This window comes from Aquila chrysaetos, chromosome 7, assembly GCF_900496995.4.
Source record: "Aquila chrysaetos chrysaetos chromosome 7, bAquChr1.4, whole genome shotgun sequence".
NCBI lineage: Eukaryota > Metazoa > Chordata > Aves > Accipitriformes > Accipitridae > Aquila > Aquila chrysaetos.
The window spans coordinates 31,286,114-31,309,987 of record NC_044010.1 but is presented as its reverse complement, the minus strand read 5'-3'; the positions used below and the strand labels follow the sequence as shown (position 1 = coordinate 31,309,987).

The 23,874-nt window shown below is 41.7% G+C and overlaps 1 protein-coding gene across 7 annotated transcripts in view; it reads right to left on the bottom strand.

Annotated features, from left to right (window-relative positions):
* Positions 1 to 1,930: 1,930 nt before the first annotated feature.
* ITSN1 (intersectin 1) overlaps positions 1,931 to 23,874 on the bottom strand; it is a 146,701-nt gene continuing 124,757 nt past the window's right edge. For 4 of the 7 annotated variants that reach the window (XM_030020951.2, XM_030020957.2, XM_030020952.2 and 1 more), the window contains 11 exons: positions 21,801 to 21,922; positions 20,063 to 20,169; positions 18,506 to 18,689; positions 17,973 to 18,071; positions 16,964 to 17,131; positions 15,091 to 15,363; positions 14,432 to 14,553; positions 12,129 to 12,211; positions 11,948 to 12,031; positions 11,345 to 11,518; positions 1,931 to 10,385 (listed from right to left, as the gene is read on the bottom strand). In XM_030020951.2, the coding sequence (XP_029876811.1) occupies positions 10,237 to 10,385; positions 11,345 to 11,518; positions 11,948 to 12,031; positions 12,129 to 12,211; positions 14,432 to 14,553; positions 15,091 to 15,363; positions 16,964 to 17,131; positions 17,973 to 18,071; positions 18,506 to 18,689; positions 20,063 to 20,169; positions 21,801 to 21,922 (1,565 nt within the window). In that variant the 3' untranslated portion in view covers positions 1,931 to 10,236. The remainder of the gene's footprint in view (positions 10,386 to 11,344; positions 11,519 to 11,947; positions 12,032 to 12,128; positions 12,212 to 14,431; positions 14,554 to 15,090; positions 15,364 to 16,963; positions 17,132 to 17,972; positions 18,072 to 18,505; positions 18,690 to 20,062; positions 20,170 to 21,800; positions 21,923 to 23,874) is intronic. The other 3 variants (XM_030020953.2, XM_030020955.2, XM_030020956.2) reach the window with 2 other exon arrangements.

Here is a 23,874-nt window from a genome sequence, read left to right as displayed (position 1 = left end):
CACTGCTGCTGAGGTACTGTCAGCCTCCAGAGAAAACTTTTGCTCAAGATACTGTCAGGGCGGCGGAGCAACAGTCCTGCTGCCGCAGGTGGTCTTTCTGTGTGTGGAAGGTGTGAATGCTGGAACTGTGACCGGTAGATTCTTTCAGAAATACCAACAGTGGCTGTTAAAACAGTTCTGTCATCAGTGGATTCTCAGCAGCAAACACTGTATCAGGCCCAGTTTACTTCCATGTCTGTATCATTGGAGAGAGTTTTATATATGCCTTAAACTAAAATTACCCTCTAAAAGCTTACTAGTGAGGGGCTGAGGTGTTTGTAACTTAAAACGGTGTACAAAAACGTTTGCAACAGGACGGGGCTTCATGACTAGCGAGCACTAAGGCAGTGTTGTCATGGCCGGCTGTATGTGCTTCCTGGCTAACATTTGTACATGGTTTTGTAAGTGTTTCTGTCTTGAAGTGCTGCGCCTGTTTTCTGTTTAGATAATCTTAGACAGGCTTGTGAAGGGGTGTAAGTTGGTTGCCTGGTTCTCCCTGTTGGTCCTTGGTCAAGAACTGACATTTGACTTAATTTTAGATGGATACCATTCTTCAAGGGGTGGGGTGTTGAACTGGTAGCACTAGCTCATTTCAGTTGCATTATTGAAAACTGTTAACCAGCCACATTTTTTTTTTTTTTTTTTTTTGGAACATTTTTAATAAGAAGAAGTAGTCCCTGCAGGTGAGAGACCATTTAGCCCTGTGCTTTCTCTGGTATTTCAGGCTGGAAGTACATTCCCCGCCAGGCCCAGCCCAGGGCTGCTGGCTGTGCATCCTGCCTGGAGGGGACGTAGGAGAAGTAAACGCTGTGCCCAGCTTTTCGCCAGCCCTCCTGGAGGCAGTGTGATCAGCACCATGTTCTTCTGCTGGGGAAGGGAAGGGTGTGCTGAGGCTTGAAGTGTCAGTGGGACGGGTGGGTGGCACTTGGGACCCCCAGAGGCAGGGCAGAGGGGCTGCTGGAGGCCTGCTGCCCTGTGAGGACAGGCTGCACCCCACTGTCCACTCCTGGTGCCGCTCTGTAGCAGCAGTGAGGTGCACTGAGCTGTACCTGAGGCACTGCAGCTCTCCAGAGCTCAGTGCTGTGCAGTGAGATGCCGGCCCCTGCCCAGCTGGATTAACGTGGCCTGGACAAAGCAGCCCCAAACAGCTGGCAAGCTTCCTGACATGTCCCATGTCACCTACTGCTACAGCAGCTGTGATTTACAAACGGGCACTTTGGCTACAGCGCTGTCCCGTTGTGCCAACCCAGCTCCAAAACAGCTGTGAAAAAATACATCTTCAAGGTGCAGGCACTAGCAGGTGCTGAGCTTGACAAAGGGACCTGCTGCTTAATAGGATACTGAGGATATTGCCCTCAGGGCAGCTGGCAAAATTCAGTCATTATTAACAAAAATGAGGGGAGAGATCAGCGTGGGACTTCCTCTATTCTCAGGCAGCAGAGCCACAGGCAGTCACTGACAAGCTGCGTAAATGTTGCTGCTGGCGTGCCTGGCCACAGAGCAGGGCCTGTGTAAAGTCATAACACGCACAAAGTAATGGCACCTGGCCTATTAAGCGAGTGCCTTTGGTTGGGTTGTTTGTTTTTTTTGGGGGGGGGGGGGGTGTTAAATATTTTTTTTTTATAATTTATTTTTGCTGTCTTCTTACTACAGATTTGCTCAACTCTCAATTTTCAAATCTAAAAAAATGCAAACAGTGCGTTACAGAGATGAAAAGTGGCACGTGTCAGACATTAAATGCTGGTAAGTTATTTCCCTGCTGCTGGGTCCATCACTTTGCTTATACCTTTGTAGCCCTTTTGTCAAAAGTACTCATCTGAAGATTTACTTAACGTGTCAGACACCATATCACTCTTCTTCAGCACTTCTCAAGAATGTACCAAGTATGCAGTTAAACTTAAAAAAAAAAAGGATTTATTCTTGCATAATTTCACTTCTTACACAACTACAGTCTCATCTGTCTCAAACAAATTGCACAGCCTAGAACCGTATCAGCAGTTTCCACCTCGGTGACTGCAGTCTGGGAAGCAGCACAGTTCCTCAAACAGGTGAACTTATTTTGACTTTTGCTTAATTGGACCTGGTCTGTAAATATAATTATTTAACCCAGCGTGGCTGAGGAAACAACACATTCACAGCATTCAAACTATAGTTGAAATTGTCTTATGAGGAACAGTGGTGTCTGATCCATAATTATTTGTTATACCTATTACAAATGCTTTAAAAAACCAAAAGAAGCCAACTTCACAGTGTGAACATTTTACCATAGAATAGTTACATGTGATATAAACGAACAATATAAATTAATTCCATTTTCTCTGAAAAAAAAAATAAGTAACTTTTTCTCCTATTTGGCCAGATCTTATTTACAATGCCTTTGTAATTTTTAGGATCATGTGAATACTACAGACAGTACAATACTTTTTTAAGAAAAAAAAAAAAAGGAAACCAATTGATACCATTTGTTTGGCAGCAAAAAGTGCACTAAAAAGTACCACCACCACCAGCGGGGAGAGGGATTCCCTCATTCTAAGTATTAACATTGAGAAAAATACTAGGGTTATCTTTTTTTTCCAACAATTACCAACACAAAATAGAAAGTAGCCATTACACAGTCTGCAAAGGCTGCTGGAATCTAAATTCCTTTTCAGCACAATGAGGTCTGGACTAGGGTTATTCTGCACAAGTTGTTAACAAAGCCAAAGCCTTCCAGGAAAACTTGCCCGACGGGGGGTGGTTTGCCTTCGCCTTCTCCCCGTGGGGTAGGGGTTGTCTCGCCACGGGGGGAGCACGTACCTGCGGCGGCGGCCTCGCCTGGGTCAATGGGTGCGTGCGGTGCAGGAGGGTGAGTGAAGGTGCCTCCGCACCGGCGTGACCTTTCAGGCGGCGCTGCCCGGTCACCCCAAAAACAGCCCATCCTGGGGTGAGCGCGATGGTGCAAACCTAGGAGACCCTGAAAGACACGGTGAGACGGGGCAAGAGGGAGTGAGAGCGGTGGCAGCGAGTTGGCCAAGCACCCGGACCAGCGCTAGGGTCCTGCACCCAACCTTCCCTCTTCCTCCTGGCAGGAACAAGTTACGCCATGAGGGTCTTCCCATGGAGCAGCCACCGCAGCTGGGAGGGATTTCTCTTCCAATCCATCACCTGATGGACACCCACCCATGTTTTTTGGAGGGGCAGCTATCCTCCTGCTCACCAAGATCTTACTTTTTAGGTCTGCCCCTATTTCTTCCCCTTTTCCCCTACTGCCCTGCGTGCCAGCCCTCCCCTTTCCCCTGCGCTCACCGCGGCGGGCAGGAGCTGCTGCCTGGGGGTCTGACGGGGTCTCAGAGGAAGCACCAGCTCCCTTCGTTTGCACAATGCTTTAAGATCCCAGAACCGACCGCAAAATCCAGGGCTAGTGACAATTTTGCAGCTTTACAAGCAGCACAAGGAATTCACCTACGGTCGCAGCAGAGCCTTTGACAACTCTATCAAGCAACTAGGCTAGTTTAACATGTTTTTACTGCAGTTCTTTATTCTTTTAAATTAGGTCCTAAATATATCCTCCTATGTACAGAAAAATAATTTCCCAAGGACGGTCCTTATTTTAAAATATTTAAATGAACAGACAAAACTGGGTGCCTATAAACACTTTTCTGTTAGATTTACTCAGTATTTGACAATGACAACATAGCTGTATTTTTATATTATATATACAAATAATCACATATATATATATAAGCACGTATTTAACTATAGATACATCGATATGCATGTAGAACAAGAGTGTTGGGGCTAAACAAATACCAAGATACATGTGGAATGTACGCACAGAGCAAACCCCTCAAAGCTAAGGTGATTTAACCTGATTCCCAGCTTTTCTGTGTTTCAAGGGTTTTGACTGCTGGATTTGAATAAACTGAAATATCACAGTGGCAAGGAGAGCAGTATGAAACTAGACACCACTGTTGCAGCAAAAGTCTGGACTTGTTTTGAAAGTTTGTTCACATCTTGGTTTTGAAAATGTATTTAATAATATTACAAAAACTGCATTATCCACAATGTTTCCCCCCCAACCCTACACACATATAACAAAAAGTGATTCATTTATTTTTAAAGGGTAAAAAAATTGTAAAATGAACATTTAAAAAGTTCCCTCATAAAAACTCATGTTGATAAAATACGTAATAATCAAGTGCATCTAGAAAAAAGTTTTGTAATTTATCAGTTATTTGGCTTAATGTCAGCTCAGCGACATGCTTTGTCTTTCAAGGTGCCCAAGGCAGCTCACTGGCTCTGTGCAACCTCGCAGGGCTTTACAGACTGGCTTTCTACCAGCACTGTACTTGGCAAGGTACTTGGTATTTCCAAGGCCAAGGTCTGCCTAGTGTTTTTTTATTTTACAGTGCTTCCAAATGTGCTGCAACCTGTAAGTATAAGAATTATGATTTGCCTGGTAAATACACTTCTGGTGAGCTTAGTGGCTAAAACCACTTCTGGGAAGATAAGGAAGAAAACAGATCCAGCTGCAAAGACTATAAACTACTTCTGTATTTTATCTTAATCTTGACTTCTTGTTTGATCCTCTATTGCAATCTTCCAATCCTTGCAGACCTTGAACCAACTTCATAATGTAGGCTCTACATTATCAAAGCCTTTTGAATTCCTCCATGGATCTCCAGCAAAGCACGTAGGCACCCAGCTGGCTTTACGTATGCCTTTGCGCTGAATTGGGGCACGAATTAAAGTTAAGCATCTGCCGAAGTGCTTTGTTGAGCCAGGGGCTGTGGGGCTGTGACAGAGATGGCAGCTGCCAGGTGAGCTGCGAGGGAGAAGCCTGGAAAGGAGTCCCTAAAACAGCACTTTCACACAGCTGAGCTTTGGGACTTGGGGTTAAAGGGAAGGAAAGAGTGATGCCTTCCAAAGGACTTAATTAATTACAGGACAGAAGCACCAGTTTACTCACAAGATGTACACAGAAGAAAAACCTAGTGGGACTGCAACAGAGCAAGGCAGTGAGACGTGTTTTCCAGTCGCCCACTGCATTCGTTTGTGCAACGCAGCCGGTGTTTGGCTTGGAGGAAGCCAACAGGCTCAGCAGGTGAAGAAAATCACGGCCGGGAGGAGAACTAGGTGATCTCAAACGTGAGCCTCAACCCTAATGGCAATGAACCGGAGGCTACGGGCTGGCAGCGTGGGCAGCAGAAGCTCGCAGCCTGGCACTGCTGGGAAGGACAGCACGGGTGCGTGCCCGGTGGTAGGCTGGACCCCTGAAAGGGGGAGACCTGAACCTGCCCCGGACATGATGACTTCCAGCTACATCTGACCGAGCACAGAGGAAAATGAGCTCAGGTAGTTTTCCTGAGAGGCATCTCTGAAGGGCTGACTCCTTTCCACAGGGAGAAAATGCTCTCGAGGCAGATTGACAAAACCAGGCTGATTCTTACTGCGGTAAGAGCAATGATGGAGAGGTCCTAAGTGGGGAGGGATACGGGTGAAAGGACAGACATCCACCCTGCCAATGTACAATGGTATTGCTGGCAAATACGACTATAGGCTGGGGGAACAAGTCCTCTGAGAGACAGAAAACTGGCACATTGATGCTGGCGCAGCTGATTCCCTGTATGGAAAGAGCATGTACCTGTGTACCTCCTGGATGGTCGTGAGAGCTGCCTGGATGGCACCAGGAAAGCAAAGAGCCTGACAGCAACATTTACAAGCCTATGAAGTCCTTGTGAAAGCATCTTGAAACAACACAGTGCCTAAGCACCTCAGAGGTGTATCTCCAAAGGTAATTCTTGGAAAGAGGAGTGTAAGTGCTGTTACAAACACAGAAAAGCTCCACTTCTATAAAAAAGTGCACGCAAACTCCTGCATAAATACAGAGCTGCACTAAATCCAGGGTGGCTCTCCCAGGCTGAAGACAAACACATGGTTTGTTATTAATCACTGTTGTTACATTATGGATGACTGGGATCCTGGATAATTGAAGATACGCTGTGAGACTATGGATCTGATTTTAAACTAACCACCACCACCCCCAAAAAAGAAAAGAGAAAAAAAAGATTCCTTTCCTTCCTCTCCTGTATCCTGTCCTGTCTGCAGCCACAACAACATTGACATTCTGCCCATTCCCAGCCACCAGCATCTTTCAAAAGTTATTTTAATAATTTCTAAACCGGGTGTTGTTCCCTTCCAGTTTCTGACCCATTAACTCAGTTCTACTACAAGACTTAAAAACCAAGGAAGCACGAGGGAGAAACACTATTCTCCTTGTTAAAATTAATGTACCTAAGGGAAAAATTAAATTCCCAGAATTACAGCTTGGAAACCAAACTACCAGTGCAACTTTTCCATTGCATGTTTTCTCACAGCTGCAGATTTTGCCCTTTCTTCTCTTAGGGCTTTTTTCTCCCAGATTATCCAAAGCAAGACCACTGTTTCAATGAAGGCAGTGAATGCATTAAAAAATCACAGTATTATTTTTAGAAAGGCTTGATTGCCAGCCAAGGAGTTTGATGGAGAAGAATTACTTCTAAGCAAAACATCTTCTCCAAAAAAGTAGAGCCTGCTAAAAGGTAGAAATGAAACCCCATCTTGAGGGCCAGCCCCAGTGGCCCATGTACCAGTTCTGTCTCACCAGTGCCTCATTTTAAGGATGAGTAATGGAGAGACCTTGTGCTCAGCCTCTCTACAAGGATGAATTTTACCAAAGCAAATGCAGCCAGCCAGTCCCAGAACTCTACAATATACAGGTTTACAACCTCTGCGTTTTCGTGGGGATGCTTATCTGCATGAATCTACTCTTTCAATCCAAAATGCGATCAGGTATTATCTGGGCTTTGATTTTGTTGTTGTGGTTGTTTTGCATAACATTAGGAAAAGTTTACACACATCTTCATAGGCTGGAAAGGGACCTGTGAGCTAAGGTGTGCTATTTTATGAAGATATTCAGAGATCAATAACCAGCATCTGAAAAATAGGGGTCTACATAAATACAGGTATTCAATACCGGTAGCACAGACTAACAGAGTTTGGCCTGACAGCCAGCACATGGCACTTGTACGACGATGGCTCGACCTTCATACGTTGTGGTAATGCCAGCCGACTTTCTTAACACACAAAGAGATACCTAACTTCCTAGGTATTGCTGTGTGCCTCTCCCTTCCCCAAACCCTCCAGAACACAGGTGGTATTTAAACAAGCCTATGAGAGCTTGCAGTTTTCTCTATGAAAGCACTAGTAGGAATACAGCTAATGAGTCTCTTTTTTCAGTAAAAGGCTTGAGCTTTTACAGCATGAAGTCCTGGATGAGCAGGAGGTCTATGCAGCTACAGTGGGTAGAAAAGCAGAAACCTGCAGCCCACGCAGCTGGGGAATTAATGCAAAGTGAAGTGCAAGACTGTAGCATTCCTGAACACGGAAAACCAGGCAGGAGTCAGTGGGTTTCCAAGAACCTTTGGCTAACCCTGGTGAAAAGCAGTTCCGTCTGGGAAGCCAACAGCGCCAATATGCTACAGAGCACTGAGGGCGAGCAAGCAAGAAAATAGCAACATCCCGATGCACAGTTGGCTGGTTCTAAGGGTATATATACATTCTGCCCTCGATGCACAGGGATTTAGACAAGCTTCCTCTTAAGGATTAGACTGATTATGAGGGATTCATCAGATATCTATGAGCTGAATCCCAGCCTTTCATTATCATCATGTTTATGTAACTCCTGTTGACATTAATGGGGGTAAAACATTGCTGTGCATCGAGGGCAACTGGGAAATCACAAGTGATGGTGGTCGGGAAGGTGCTCAGTTCTGTTACAATTCCCCAAAATGGTGCGACTGTACAAGCCCATGACAAGGGTCGCAATCTGAAAAGAGCCCCTGCAGCTAAGGGTCCTCTGCTTCCAACACCCGCTGGGTCTCAGAGGAAGGTGCAGCTCCTTGAAAACCTGGCCAGGATTTCTGCATTACACCCATGGTCTTTTTTGTCCTGTTTGTCTATTTAGTTGTTACTGTAATTCATGCTGGTGAAATGATACCATAAAAAGGTGATGCTACTTTTTAAACACTGAAATAAATGAATGTTCACCGTATTTACAGCTACTGAGTAAAATTAGGACAGCAATAAAAGGTTAGACAATGACATTTAATGTTACTCCATTAATAGATTTTATCACTTTTTTTATCCTACCACAACAATGTGTATTTTCATATACATTATATTTAATAAAATGTATTGATATGGAATTAGGAAAGCATGGGTTTAGTACTATTTACATATTGTAATTGAAACAATTTTCTTAACAACATTGAAAAATAGAAACTTAAAGTTCTCTTAATCGTGTTTTCAGCCAGTTAGTGGTAAACAAATGCATGCCTAGGAAGTTACACTCCCTCTAAAACGTGGTCAGTTGAAATTTCTAACTAAAGTGTGTATCTCTGTTTTGTTTCAAAAAATACATAAGTATGTCTGTCATTTCTGATACAAAATTCTACACTATCTTCAATAAATAAATAATAAAGCGATTCTGAAAAGTATGAAATGTAAACTTTGTCGTCCCTCCAACATACATTTTTTTTTTCCCATTGCTTGAAACATTACAGTGGTCTTTTAGGAAATTATAATACACAGACACTTCCCAGCACAGTTTACACTTATTACCATACTGTATATACCTATCTGTTATGAATATATCCTAATTTCCTAATGGAAATCAATAAGACTTGTAGTGCTAGAGAACACCGCCTATACAGGAAAGGTGGAAACCAGTACTGAAAGGACATGCAAGGAACACCAAAACCTAACAACAGGCTCCACAAGAACGTTCACATGCTAATGAAACAGGCTGACACCTCCCATTCGGAAATAAAGTCCTTACAAAAATACCAGTGTATGCATGATAGGTCATGAACAAAATGAATCCAAGCAGAACAAAGAGCAATTTTACTCTTAGGGGTCTATTCTCTCTCAAGTCCGGACTCAGCAAAGCACTTACGCATGTGCTTAAGGGAAACAAGACTTAAGTGCACGCTTAAAGCTGGGTGCTTTGCCAAACAAGGAAAGTTTGCTGGATGTGGGCCTGTACATATGTATTCATAGAGTTAAATGGATATATAAGCCCTGGCATTCCCCCAGATGACAAGGCTTTTACTTTGGGGTTACCCACCCTGCACCATCATGAGCGCTCTGTTTCTGGTCACCAAACCTGCGATCACCCCGGCTTGCCACAAACACCTTTGTGAGCTACAGTATGCTGCTGCCCTGAATTCAGTAACACGATGTCAAACAGTTAGGTACAGCACAATTTAAGAACTGGTCGCCACTGATTGCTTTGCAAACTAGACTCTGTGGGGTAGAAATTAGCTTCCTGAGCTAGAGCCGTGATTTTTTTTCTTCCCCGCTGCAGGTGACAGATCATCCACCTGCGGTCACACAATCAAGCAACAGTAGTAAAGGAGTATCGAAGTGGTATAGCACAACATACAGCAGGGGTCTCTGTTTAATCCTTTGCTTACTGTTCGAATGTTTACGTTCCTACAGAAAACAGCAACTTCCAAAGGTACCGAGTGGGTGGACTCTTCTCGAGTGCAATTCACCTCTGTGCAGAAGGCCTGTACATAATTTATTTTCCGGGGCAATGTGAGTCATGAAGTGGTATGTTAATAGAATCTTCTCTGTTTATAGATATAGACTATTTATTTTCTAAGTCTTTTCAGTACTATCATGAAGATCTTCAAAGATCTTCTTACAGCGTAACTGCTCCTTCCATTCACATTACATTTACACACCACTTTGCTGAGCAATAGGCACAGAATTCCCTTAAGGAGGAAAACCCTGCAGAAAGCCTCCAAAACATACCGACATTGCCTTCTTCATGTAAATTAAAGAGTAGGGTAACTGGAGCAAGCACAGCAACCTATGTGGTTTGCCAGCCTTTCAAACTGGAGCACAACGAACAACTAGGTTATTTCATAAACCCAGGAAACTAACATCAAGTTCCACATAGAGAAATTGAGGGAGATCTCCTCACTAAATTGGGATTCGTTTTTCAGTGAGAATTATCAAGGCACAAAGATGCTCCTGTTTGCTTTGATAACCCTCTTACACGTGAAGGGCAAGCAGTAGTTTCATACCACACCAGTAAGGATTTTGTGACAGCTTCTGCAGACACCTATTGCAGTGAACTCAGACTGAAATAAAATATTGGTCCCTTTCCTTCTAAGGCTCATCAAACAATTGCAGGTCTAGTCGGACGACTATCTCTCCTGTCGGGACTTCATGCAGAAGGAGACACTTTGTAACTGGTCCCTTTGAACCCTGATCCTTCTTAATGTCTGCCACACGGATCTCTGTTCTGCCCAAAAAGTCTGAAATGCAAAAAGACAGCATGCTCAGAAATGACACAACTGTTTTATGTTGCAATAAAATGCTAATTTGCAGAAGGAACTAAGCTTCCATCTACACACAACAAAAGGAGAAAACAAGTCTTCAGTCCAACTATATTTCTGCAGTTGAAGAAGGCCAAAGGCTGCCCATTTGGATAGAAGAAGATTTTAGCTAGACCGTATTAGACAGCAGCAGCATTAAAAGTAAATGATCCCATAAGCGGAAAAATCCACTATCTAATTCACAGCTGCCTTGCTTCAAGTAGCTTATTTGTTTTATGATATGTTAGAAAAAAGGCCAAAAGCCACTGCATAGCTCAAACCGAGTGTGAAGCCCTCTGGAGATGATAGAGCCAAGCAGTGCATCACACTAGTGACAAGGTCAATGGGCCAGCTGGTGCTGGCCACATGAATGACAGTCCTATCCAAATACTTCCTGAGAGATTATGACTCCAAAATACACTCTTCAATGCTCCATATGTTTATTCCAGGTAATGAAATAAGACTGGGTTAGGAATCCTGAGTTCATTTCTGCCACTGTTACTGCATATTACAGGAACTTGAAGACATTTCTCTTCCTCCTGCATTAATCTATCCATTTGCAACCAGGATCCAGAGTTTTTTAAAGACTTAGCAGAATTGCAAACCACATTTCAGTTGTTGTCAAGTTGCACAAGAAAGGAAACCCCGCAAAACCCAGAGAGATCTTGATTCTTTTTGTGCTGATACTAGCATGACTCCACTGGGGGACAAGGGTGAGTAGGCTTCCAATATGCAAAGGGGTAAAGGGTTTCAGTGTTGGGCTTGGAACTAGGTGATCTTTAAAGGTCCATTCCAACCCAACCCATTCTCTGATTCTATGATTCACCTCAGCAGGCATGCACCTCTTCAAAACGGGAGATTTGAAAATACCCTTGGAAGGGTGGCAGCCCCCTACATACCATCTGGGGAGAACTGGTCCCTCTCAAACACCGTAATGCAGAGCACGTCCTGCTCGAGATCTTTGATAAAGAACTGGCAGTTGGAGTTCCACTTCGGGTTGAGGGTGTCCTGTATCGTCTTGGTAATGTGGCACTGAGAGCCCATCGTCACCTCACAGTACGGGTTACTCTTTCCTGGGAAGATGGAAACAAACAGAAAAGAGTAATTGTGGTTTTAGGTGTGTGATCGTCCTCCTAAACATCCTTTTACTCCAACAGCCAATGGACAGGGCAAAGACTGTGGCCTCACTGCCATTACAATGAACAGGGACACAGGTCTGCAAGGCGCTGAGCACCTTCCACTCTTCATTTCAGGACTTTGTGGTTTATGATCACTTATGATATGGCTTATGTGGTGGAAACCAAGTTTGCCTGAAACATGCTTAATACAGGACAACTGTATGACTACTACTGAACTGCACAAAATCACTTTGCTTATTTTAAGTTCATTAAAACTGCTTCATTAAACAAAACCATGTTTTGGACAGAACCTCCTTCAAAGTTAGTCTGACAGATAGGAATGTCTTCTTCATAGAGCATATTATGAAAACCCAAGGCACTTACCATGGGACCTGCAAGGTTTTAGTTCAATGCCTTCAACAATATTCACCATCAGCCTTCCAATGCCTGTTGCTCTTTGCGAGCGAACTGTGGTGAAAGAAGAGGAGAGAGAAAAGTCGTTAACGTATTTTCCTGCCCATGGATCTTTCCACAAAAGATGAGAGCCCCACATCCCATGCTGTACCTAAGTAGGCCTTTTCCCTCTTCTTCTTTTCAGTCTCTATGTAAAGTTCTGAAGCAGCCTTGATCTTCTGAACCCAGGCAGTCCTTCAGAAGGAAAGGAAAAAGAAGTTGCAAAATACCATTTCCATTTTTCCTCCCTGCAGCACAGTAGACAAAAGTAAAGCTGTCCCTCCTTCCCAGCCAAGGTTCTGGCCCCATCACAGGCTCTGCTACACTGAAGCTGTCTGTCTGGAAGAGATCTTACTGGAATTTATAGCACCTGCAGAAATTTAACCATCTCAAGCTAGCAGATCCTACCACACAAAGAAAGCTCAAGAGAATCACAAGCTAGAGGGACTTGGTGAGAAAACAAAAGTTATAGATAACAGGTTTGCTTTCATGAAGCCTTTTGCTTTATTGTAATAAACTAACTTCTTGTAGCCAGTAGATACAAGTCAGCTATGTTACAGAGGTGGCCACTTTTCTTGACCCCTGAGGTTTCATACCAAAATCCTTCTGAGCCTCGGGACACATGAAGCATAACTCTCGGAGTACACAGATGATGAATGATCATGGTTTCCTATGGGCCCTTCTGGGAAATCATTTCCTACTTAAGAGACTGAGTGGAAAGACTGACACAGAAGAAGCATGGAAGAAGGGGTACCAAGAGACCTCAAGGGTTTAGAAGAATTGCCGTGACATAGAATGGAGCCTGAGACCTGAGTCAAGGCAAAATGAGAGAATCTAGAAGTTGTGGATCCGTTTCTGATCCCAAAAATGAAGAGCTGCTGCTCTACAGGGCATTGCAGCTACTTGCACTGGCATTTGGGTCTGAACACTCACCTGTATTCTGCACAGAGAGCTGTTCAAGAAAACAAAACACTTAAGGACAATTCTGTCTTACAGCTCAGCCCTAAAGGGTAAACAGCAGCTTCAGAAGTATACCAAGCCTTTGATCATAAAGGTCTTTTACGATTAAATGGGCAAATTAATCACTCATTGATGCTAATGTTTTATTTCTGTTGCTCTTAGTCAAAAGCAAGGGAATAATGAAAAGCTGGAGGTATCTCACCTAAAATGCTGCATTTATTTGGTAAGGAATTCTGGCATAAAAGAAAGTCAAAGGCTGTATCCCATATAAGTAAAGGCATTTGACTAGAGCACCCAAATTCGGACAGCAGTTCTGGTGGGTTCTCTGTGTAGTGAATGGGGAGAGGCAGGCACCTCCAGAGGGCGTTCAGTATGTGCAGATCTGGCTCCTTCCACTGATGGTTCAGCGTAGTGTGCCTAAGAACCTCGCTGAAGTTCCTTGAGCTAGGTAGGATGAATGCGGTGCAGAATTTAGATGTTTCTGACTACTGCTGTGAGTGCTCTGATGCAGAACAGATGGTTATTGCTATAGTTTGATTTGTGTAACAGATCTTAAGTTGAAAAGGCTCTCTCAATTTTCTTCACCAAGGGTCTAACCATGATGCTCGTTCATGCTGTGGCACAGCGGGACAGACAGCATCCCAAAGGACTAATGGGATCCATAAAAGTATGATCTTTTGCAAGAAAAACTAAATAATAATGAATAACACTGTCAGGCAGGCAGGGAGAAAAGGTGTTTTATACATTTTTATGCATCAGAATTTTTAGGGGCCGTACATTTGCGAGCTGGCATAACACAATGTCTATACTACGGGGGAGGGGTTTGCTGCACTTTCATTTCACTTTGCTTTCATTTGCTGCACTTTGCTTTCCTTTTTTAACAAAAGTTATTTTTCAAGACTGTACATTTGTGTAGAGAAACCTTTTCAGTATAAATCAGTGTAATCCTGTCTCCGTTAGCTTGCCAGAGATAAAAATCACCAGCTGAGGTTTTGAGGTTGCCATTCCTTTGACTGTTTCAGTCTGAACTGAACCAGATTAAAACTAACTGGGTTTAGTTTGGTAGGGTTTTGCTTAAAGTTCTAATTCTGACCTGTTCCTCAATCTCATTCAAGATACAGTCATACAAATGATTGTACTGGCACAAACAAACAGATGTTAACAGAAGAAGATAGGATTGCATCTTTTGGCTTCATATGCTAACATAAAATGTTGTGAAATATGGCCTATATATCAGCCCTCCTAGCCATTTCACTGTTGGTCTTACCAGAATTCAGGAAACATCATTATTTCTCCCTCCTTTTCATATATTGAGTACCACCATATTCTCAAGTGGAAGGAATTCTCCAGTTTTGTAAGATAAACTGCTTGAAGACTGTTATGCGTGTGTATATCATATACATTTGCACCAGACTTTTCAAATTCAGTAGTATCACAGCCTATGCAGGTACTTACCTTTCATTAATGCTTTCAGCCCGGAGTGTATAGACTCTATCAATGTGGGAGATATGGAAGATGGGCTCATCTCCAGAAGGGTCTGTGGGTAATTTTACTAGTACCTCATTTAGAAAAATGGGCTGTAAAACATTAGGCAAAGCTAGAGTTCTACCACACAATATCTGAACAGATGAATTCAACACAGAGCAATTCACAACAGATTTATCTTGTGGCTGCAGTATCTTTCCCCTTCTGCCTGCCTCCCATCTTTCTTCAGGTATGTCATTTTTTAAAATTTTCTTATTATCAAAGATATAGGTGCCTCCAGAGTCTGGGAACACTTCTCCTGAAGTAAGCAAGCAGCCTCATGAAGCATAGCAATCTCTCTTTTCCCACAAAGAGCAGCAAACACTACTCTCCCCATCACTCCCTGATACATGTGACCTCTTGCTGAAGAGGTGGTTTTAGCAAAACTTCAAAAGCATCTTTTCTTATCTCGCTAAAGCAAACAACCAGCTTTCTCACCATCAGTCCCTGGAATCCCCAGCATATACCAAAGCTTTCAAACCTCTTCTATATAAAGGCTATTGCTTACAGACCCAATATGGGAGCTGCTGCCTGCTATAGGCACTGTTAGCATATAACCATCTTAGTCACCATTTAAAAGTGGTACTTACAGTTTTGTACATTTTGTATTGCAGATTAGACTTGGGGCTGAAGACCTTGTCTGTGCCAGAAGAGCCAAGAGGTTTTATGATCTGAGTCAGGAGGAGGAAATCATTGAACAGAAAGCCATACAGTTCCTTGTTACTCTTGGCTTTATAGAGTTTTCCACTGTGCAGGAACTTGCGTGGTCCCAAGCAGTTTGTAACAGAATTAAATACGAGTTGCTGCGAAAAGTAGAAGAAGAACAACAACGCACTGTATAAAGTAAAACAATCGAGGTTCCCCTGAAAGAGATCAAATATAGTTTTGAGTCCTGACATTGGTTTCAATTTGTGTCACAGGGATGATGAGCAATGTCTCTACCTTGCGCATGATAAGCAGTGCAAGTCATAGAAAGGCCACATGAAAATTAACTTTAAGGCAGCCCATCAGTTGCACAGGGCATGGTCTGGACAGTCAGAGAGAAGCCAAAAGCATTTGTGCCTCCTTTTGAGTTTCTCTGCCACATGCACGCATCTCTGTGAGTGGAACTGAGCTGATGATGACTTGTCCTGGATTAGTAGTAGCTATGCAAGTGGCCTCTCCAAATGCTGAGCATTCTTAACAAGGCCTGGATTTCTGAACTGTGTTTGAATTTCATCCATTAAAACATACCAAAGGAACTGCAGATAGCCTGTCTTCGTGTACCCACAATACCTGCAGTTAGAGGACAGCTGCTGACCACTGGCTGGAACTGGCAGAATTTAAGACTCATCTGGAGGTTGTTACCAGATGAGTAGAGGCTTGCCCTTTCCTAAAGTGTGATTTTCATGTTTATTTTCACTAGGTGATGGTACAGTTCTTGCCATTCTAGGTGGCTGGGCAGCTAGATCTGGAGTGGCTCCCTTTACAGATTAGAAACACCTCAGACTGGGGGAAGGCTGGATTGCTCCTTGCCACAGATTCAAGGCTGCTGCTACGGGCATTACTGTGTCAGAAAGCAGCCAGTTGGTCTTTCAGGTAATATTTTTGGTGCTCTAGGGCCAGACATCATGTACAGAAGATAGAAGCAGCCATCTTTCTTCAGGTAGTAGTTGTAAGACAGCTGAATGTATCTTTGAGCCTTCTGACATTGTCATACATGTCTTTCCCCTGAAACAGTTAGATTTCATAAGATGAAATGCAATTTTTTCCAGTTTATAAACCAACCAGTGCTTATTACTTTTTTATCTTCTAGAACTGAAAACTCAATGTATACTTTGAAAATCAAGTTGTGACATATCTGCCTCTATTATCCTCACCAATAATAGGGAGGCCATCAAAATATCCTCCATGCTTTTGCAGGACATACCAACACAATATTTTCATTATAGTTTCAGTAGAGAAACTTAGCATGTTACCTTAAAAAACAGTATGTAATGGGAGGTAGTGATTCTCTCTATAAAGTCTTGAGAGACACTTGATCAGTATTCTCAAGTTTTCAAAATGTACACACAGTTTTATCACAAAAAATATTTTCTGTGAATGAGTTTTAAAGCACTCCAGGATGGTCAGGTATAGCTTCAGGATGAGACACAGCAGCACAATAACCTCTGTATTATAAAGAGCTATCAAACCGGAAAGTCGTAGCTGGAAATTGCAGCATTGAACTTGATACTAGTCCAGAGCCAGGCAGCAAAAGCATCATTTATCATATAGAAGGCAATAACAAGAGCAGCAAAAAGGATCACGTGCAGGAGTGAAAGGAAGACAAAGAAAGATGAAAACAAAGGATTGAAGATTATATGACTTGATTAATTACACTCTTTGTCCCCTGATGCAGTGCCATAAGTGAGCCATGGTTTCTTCCCGACCGGTGGAGAAGTGTGCCCACATTTGTGTTACTCTAGATAGCACTTTGTTTACCTCTGACAGGCCTTCACACTGAACATGAGCCTGGATCCACTCCAGCCTATCTGAATTTTCTTTCTCCCGCACGCCTTCATTTACTTGAGAACATAATTCTTCTGCTTTCTCAAGAGCGTGCTTCAAGTGACTGTGGTCAGGGTGGTTTTCAGGAGTGTTTTCTATTATCTACAGATAAATAAAATACATTAGCCTTTTCTCTTATCTGCAGTTAAAACGCATTCATATTGTCAGCCCTATATTTCTGTTTTATTTTCGTGAAAGCCAGCCAGTATGTTCCAAATTTCTTTTCCTCCTTGACAATCATGAAAAATAGGAGACAAACTCACAGTCTGTTTGTGAACAGCTGAAATGAATGCCTGCCTGCAGAGCCTTTGCATCAGTACACTGCTCACTCTTCGGACATAAGTATGCAAATTCCAGCCATATACAGAAGTATAACCATGACTGTTTAAGGAATCTCTTAAATGCAAACATCCAATTTATAATTCTTTCCTGTGAAAGTCTTGGGCCAAGTTCAATAGCATTATTCATGATCGTAAGCGTTAGGCAACAAATGAAAGTTAGGAAAGGGTTGTAAGTTATCCAGTAATGTAAGCGGCGTAGTAAGGTGACTTGCAACAATTTGGCATTCAGGCTTACACACTGAAAGTCATTTACTAGACTATGGGGAGGAAATGACACTGTGGAAAAAGGCAAAGATGAGCATAAGATTGACCCGTTACTCCTGTTACCTGAATTTTAAAGTTTTCATTCAGCATTTACTGCCTTCTGGTTCTTTGTGTGCAAGTTTCACCTCTCTTTCTAATGGAAATACCGAGTCATTCTGCTGAAGCCAAATGAGTCTCCACATTTTCTCTAGTGTGATCAAATATAAAAGGATGCCCCATGTTCCCTAGCACATCAGATATCTAACAGAGACAAAGCTTGACACAAATAGGGAAACTACTCTGTAATTAAGCTATAAGCAAAGCAGCATCAAAAACATCACCTTTGCAAAAGAACATACATTTTTAATTATTAGTGGGTATCTTGTTACCCGTTGCATAGGCTTTAGTAGAAAACTTGATAGTGGCATTCCTTTACAGCGAGGATCCATTGCTAACCTCTGAAACATTAGAGAGGTAAAATGGTGTTAGTCAGTTTGTTTAAAACCCTGCAAAATGAGCTCCTCCAAGAAAGGAAAAGGTAAGGCAACATATTAACACCATGCCTCAGCTAAATCTGTTCTTAGATCGCAATGTCAGTGCAACAGAATTTCTTGCGGTTTTTACAACATATTTTTTTACCTGCCTTGCCTGTACAAGAGAAGGGCCTCTTCTCACTGTCCCAGCATTTTACAGCAAAACCATTATTAAACAAAGTATTTTATGGCTCTATAGTTGTTTGACAAAATGTATTCCTTCAATGAGTGCTTAAGTCTGAGGACTCTTCATTCTAGCCCAACACAGAGCACTGTTGGAGATTATGTTTTGCAAATTAGCCAAATGATGAGCTAAATTTACAGTGTACAAAATTCATGGCGCTTGCTTCTTCTCTTACTTTAACAAACTCCTTGAACTCAGGGACTTCATCTGTCTTCTGCTGGATGAGCGCGGCCCCATTGAGCTGGCAGCTACAGAACCGAATGTAAGGCTGCATGTGTGGCAGCTGAGCTGTCAGTATGTCACCAATCATTTTCACTGGCATCTTCTCTCCAGACATCTTCTTACGCACACGCAAAGCCCTAAACATGAAAAAGTCATGTGTGTTTTATAAGCAGACCACTAAAGAATGATTTCTCATTTATGAAATAAATGGTTTGATTCTTATTCATTATTGAAAAAAAGAGACCCCTGAATAAGAAATAGATCAGCCACAAGATTTATTGCCTATTGTAAGAATACAATAATCAAGATTGCACCCTCAGCCAACATTTTTCCCTCTTGTGGTAACCGAACTGTTGTTTGACATTAACATAATGCAATGCCAGATCAGATACAATACAAAAAGGAATGTAATTCTTTTTCTATTCGTTTTGAGAGAGAGTAACAGATATGCCTATGAATGAGGGATAAAAACCTTACCACTACTTTAAGCTCAAAGCTACTTCTAGTTTTTAGCCTGGTTTCCTAAGGAAAGGAGGTTTATTGTCATTGAGCTGCCTGCATTTGTCCTATCACTGCCAAAACTTTTCAACTTGTGGGCCATTTTCAAAACCATTTTACAAAAAAGGAGCTATCTCAAAGTTATAAAATTCCAGTAAGTTCAACCAAAATCAGCAGCTCAGTAGCAAAAAAAGGAACTTTATTAATCCTCTTGCTTATGAAGATGCAGTTTTAACTCAATCCTCACTCGGTTTCTCGGGCAATGACCACATAAGCAACCTGTGTGCATGTGCCTCCAAACCAGCCACAGCATTTACTGTGTCTTGCTGAAGCGGTAGCGATGGGTGAGAAGGATGCAAGTAGGAAGGAACTGAATCCATCAGAGGCCACAGAGAATGAAGGGAGAAATAAGAATACTTGCACTGCGTGGAGTTTCATGGTAGACAGTTGGGGTTGCAGTAGTTGGAGACTTTGGAAGGAAGGATGTAGGGTACACTGCACACAAATCCATAGGAAACCAGGCTTTGTTGGCACCGCTTCTCACAAAACAGGTCATTCAGGTGCTATAAGCCTACAATAACTGAAGGAATGCATCAGCTAACTGATAAGGGAGGAGGTTGTTGTGCCCAGTTTTGCACTGACAGATAATAGGACTGGAGCTGTGTATGGGCTGTGACAGAGGAAGTAAAAGTCTACGACAGGACTGTGGGTAGCCTCGGCAGGCGGTAATCTTCAGGAGAGGTTGATCTCGCCTTCTGGAGCACATGTACATCAAGAGCAAAGTAAGTGCAAATACTGACTCAGCAAAGAACTGCTGGACTCTTCTCAACAACAACAGTAAGTCATAGCAAACACTGTTAATATTTTGCTTTTTCCCACAAGGAAAAATGCATAGCCCTTTTGGTTACTACTTGCATAAGTGGCAAATATTTTCATGCAGCTAAAAGGAGAAGCAGGGGGAGAGGCCCATGATTTTGTTATTGCTAAGTATGGGGGAAAAAAAAAAACTTACTTCAGTAGTTTTATATTGCACATAATCAGCTCCTTCCAATTAACAAAAATCATAGCAACTTCCTTTTCTGTTAGCAGCTCAGATTCCATTAGTGGTTTCTGGAAGATCTATAGATTCAGAAAATTAAGCAATTTAGAAAGTATACGGTAAGTATAATCAAAGTGACTAAGACTGATGATGCTTATATCCTTAGTCTGGAGGTGAGAAAACTTTACATCAGAGTAGCACTTGACACTCAGTGGAACAGACTTCAAACATGCGCTGTGCCCTAGAGATCCATAGTGCTCCCTGATAATACGTTTGTGAGCGGTGTATGGCTTTAAAAGAGAATACTCTAAATCTGTGTTGGTGGTGTTAATTATGACCTGGATAATCTGTTTGAAATGTGGAAATTTTAGTCAGAGGTCTCCTGCAAAATATCCCAGTGTTGCAAATACTTTGATAAAGATTTGATTAAAACAAAATCGTGAGACAGGAGTGTGAAGTTTGCAACGTAGTTATAGAGACTTAGGAACATTACAAACTGTGCTAAGCATAATCATAAGAATACAAGTATTGTTGACAGTCAGTTAACCATAGAATTCTAACATAGATTGGTTAATTATAGTGGTTTGTTTTCAGAAATCGTTATGGACCTTAGTTCTGTTGCTTAGAAACCCTACTTTGATCAAAGTTCCGGTTAATGGATTATGTGAGATCGACCAATGGTTGTTTTAACATAAGAATATTAATAAGGTAGTATGATTAGAAGACCAATCATAGAAAAAGAATTAACATAGAATGTACTTTTGTGTAATCTAATATAATGGCAAGAATCGTACTGCGCAGAATCACCTAAGAAGAGGTCAAGAAGCGGACAAGTGAGGAAGACTATGGAAGACCACCAGACGGCTTCTAAGGACCACCAGAGACCTTCAACGTGCTTGCATAAAGGACATTTACATATGTTAATAGTTTCTTGGAAAACTAATGATTATGTATAACATTTCTCGGAAATCTAGTGAATATGTATAACAGGTGTGTATTTAACCTGCATAGTTAAACCAGACAGGTGCACACGATAGGTGGAGCGATCCCCCGTGTGCCCAGCGCTGCAATAAAGGAGTGCCTGCTTCTTAACTTCTCATTGCTGTTAAGGAGTTTTATTCTGGATTTCGGCAACACCAGGATTACTTTGATAATACAACTGAAAACACATTTTACTTTGGACTCTTTTATGGAAATTCTGATTTATCTCATAGCATCTCAGGTTTTAATATCTTGACCTCTTTTTCAAAAAAGGGCTTTCCTTTTCTGTCAAAAGAATTGTCTGTCCATTGCCTGTACTAATTCCCTTTTTTTCCACACAAGAGATGCACCTGGTAACATTTAAAGAAAATCCCAGTAAGTGATAACTGAGTGCCACTGTGAATGTGGAAAATGCGCTTCAAGCTTTAAGAACTTCTACACAAGAAATAAACATTCAAAATCAGGAGCAAAAAGGGTTTACTAGAATGACACTTTAAACATCACTGTTTTGGTGATGATAACACAAGGGCTTAACATTAGTTGCACCCATACACACATGCAAATGTATTTATATATCTATATAGACATAGATATGAAAATGTAATACAGATCATCCCTAGGAAGTCAAACACAGCAGTGATATAAAATGAGTTGGCACAGTGAAATTATTGATTTACTTTAAAAAGATGAGTGATTAAAACCTGCTTCTAAAGCTGCTGAGCCCTCTTACCTCTGTGACCAACTGCAGATCATTTACATAGTTCTCTTCTGTGACAATGAGCTCATGGATGTATCCCTGCCTTTTTCTTTCAGTAGGTGTCAACATATCCAGAAGATGCAAGTCTGCACACCCTGGAAAACACAAAAGGATCCCAGATTTTACTTACGGTCATTTGCAAATTGATTTAGATCTGTAGCAGTTCAAGTAACACCTAATGAACAGAAACCACTGCCTGTTCAGTTCACTTAACCATTATTCACAAGTAATGGCACAACGCTAACAATGCTTCATCTCTTAGTGACTCAAAACATTGTATTTAACACCTTTTTTTTTTTTTTTTTTTTTTTTAAATCAAGGCCATTTCTGAGTGCTAACTTTTCTCTGGTGGCAAAGCTTTAAAGACCCCCTCACCACTACCTGCCCATTTCCAACCTCATTCTGAAGTTCGCTGTCCCCTTTAGTTGTGTCAATCAACTGGAGCCACACTGTAAAACAAATCCCCAAATGGATGGCTGTTAATAAAAAAGGGGGCAAAGACTTCATCTGGTATTACTGCCAATGAAAATGTAGAGGTACCCTACAAGGGAACAGAATTAGGAAAGAGTGCTATAGTGACCTTAATGCTCTGATGGGCACTTTGGAATTATATATAAGCCCTCATCCTATTGATACTCTAAATTCAAGGTTTGCCTTTATCCTTCTAGTCAAAGTAGGCATCCTAATCAAGAAGGTAATGCAGAGCTTACTTACTTCCTCACACTTCAATTTAAAAATTGCTTCTAAATATTTGAAGGACTTGAGCTAGAACACATGAAGGTCAGTGGAGATTGCTCCACAGAGTTCACTAATGTATAGGCCAAGCCAAAGGGGTTGATTATTGTTCTCCTTTATCTTTAAAAGCATGGGAAAACTTTGTAACGAAGAACTCATCTTCCATCAGTTTTGTCCTTTAATTTTTGCAAAACGCCTCCCTTGTGTTTATCCTGTGTAGATGCTAGAATTGTTGTGTAAATTCTAGAATCCAAATTTTATTTTCTATTCTGAATTAGAACAGAACATTTAATTACAATTTTTTCTGTAAGTCAGTATTTTTAAGCTGAGCTTAATTAAATTCTTCTAAGACTGGCTGGCACAATGTTTTCTTCTTGTTTCACTTTTAAAACTATTTTTATTACTTTTCTGCATAAAATAAAATGCATTTCAAAAAGCAAAGGTGATTTCAAACAGGTTGAAAACATTTTGCTTTAAAAATGCGGTATTTACAACTATTTCTACGCAATCAAAATTCTTCAGTTTACTTCTTTCCCCAACTCCTCAGCAAAGCATGGGCAAATTCAGTATATTCCCCATTGAAACAAACTCTCCTTATGGAAAAAATTCTGACTGAAAAATATTCAAGGGGACCTTCACTTCACAGGCTTTAAAATGGTCAAGGCGTTTTTTTACATTGTGCACCAGCATCAACAATGACCCCAAACTACTGAGACCCGACAGGGATGTTTTTAGATCAGATGTTTGCATATGCTTTCACAAAGTGAACCACTACGTCTCCTAATCACATCACACCCCTGACAACTCTTTCAGTACTCTGCATATAAAGTCAATAGTTAGATAGGATTTACTGCATTTTTAGGTTCCTGAATATAACTCAGGAGGTGATTCTGCACTATGCCACTAGCAAGGTCCGCATCTACCACCATTAAGTTTTCCATGGACTACCTTCAACTGCTGTTTCAACTAATCTGTGCTCCTGAAAAGGTAATGACAGATTTGACTTGGGGGGGGGGGGGGGGGGCTGAAGGGCAGAGAAGTAGATACAAACAGTCAAGGTAATTTCCTCTATGATTAAGAAGCTGCAAACAGATCAGATTGGAAGCATAAGCATATTGATAACGCTTCTTTGAGATACAGTACATTGCAGTTCTTTAGAAGATGCAATTGAAATTTTGCTCGAAATAAAAAGTAGGTTTTGAGAATTATGAATTTTATGCCAAAATAGTCAAAGCACTAGGCACATTTCAAAAGCCAAAAGTTTCACTTCTGTTTAATAAATGGCTGCTTTTAGAGCATTTTCTTAGTTATC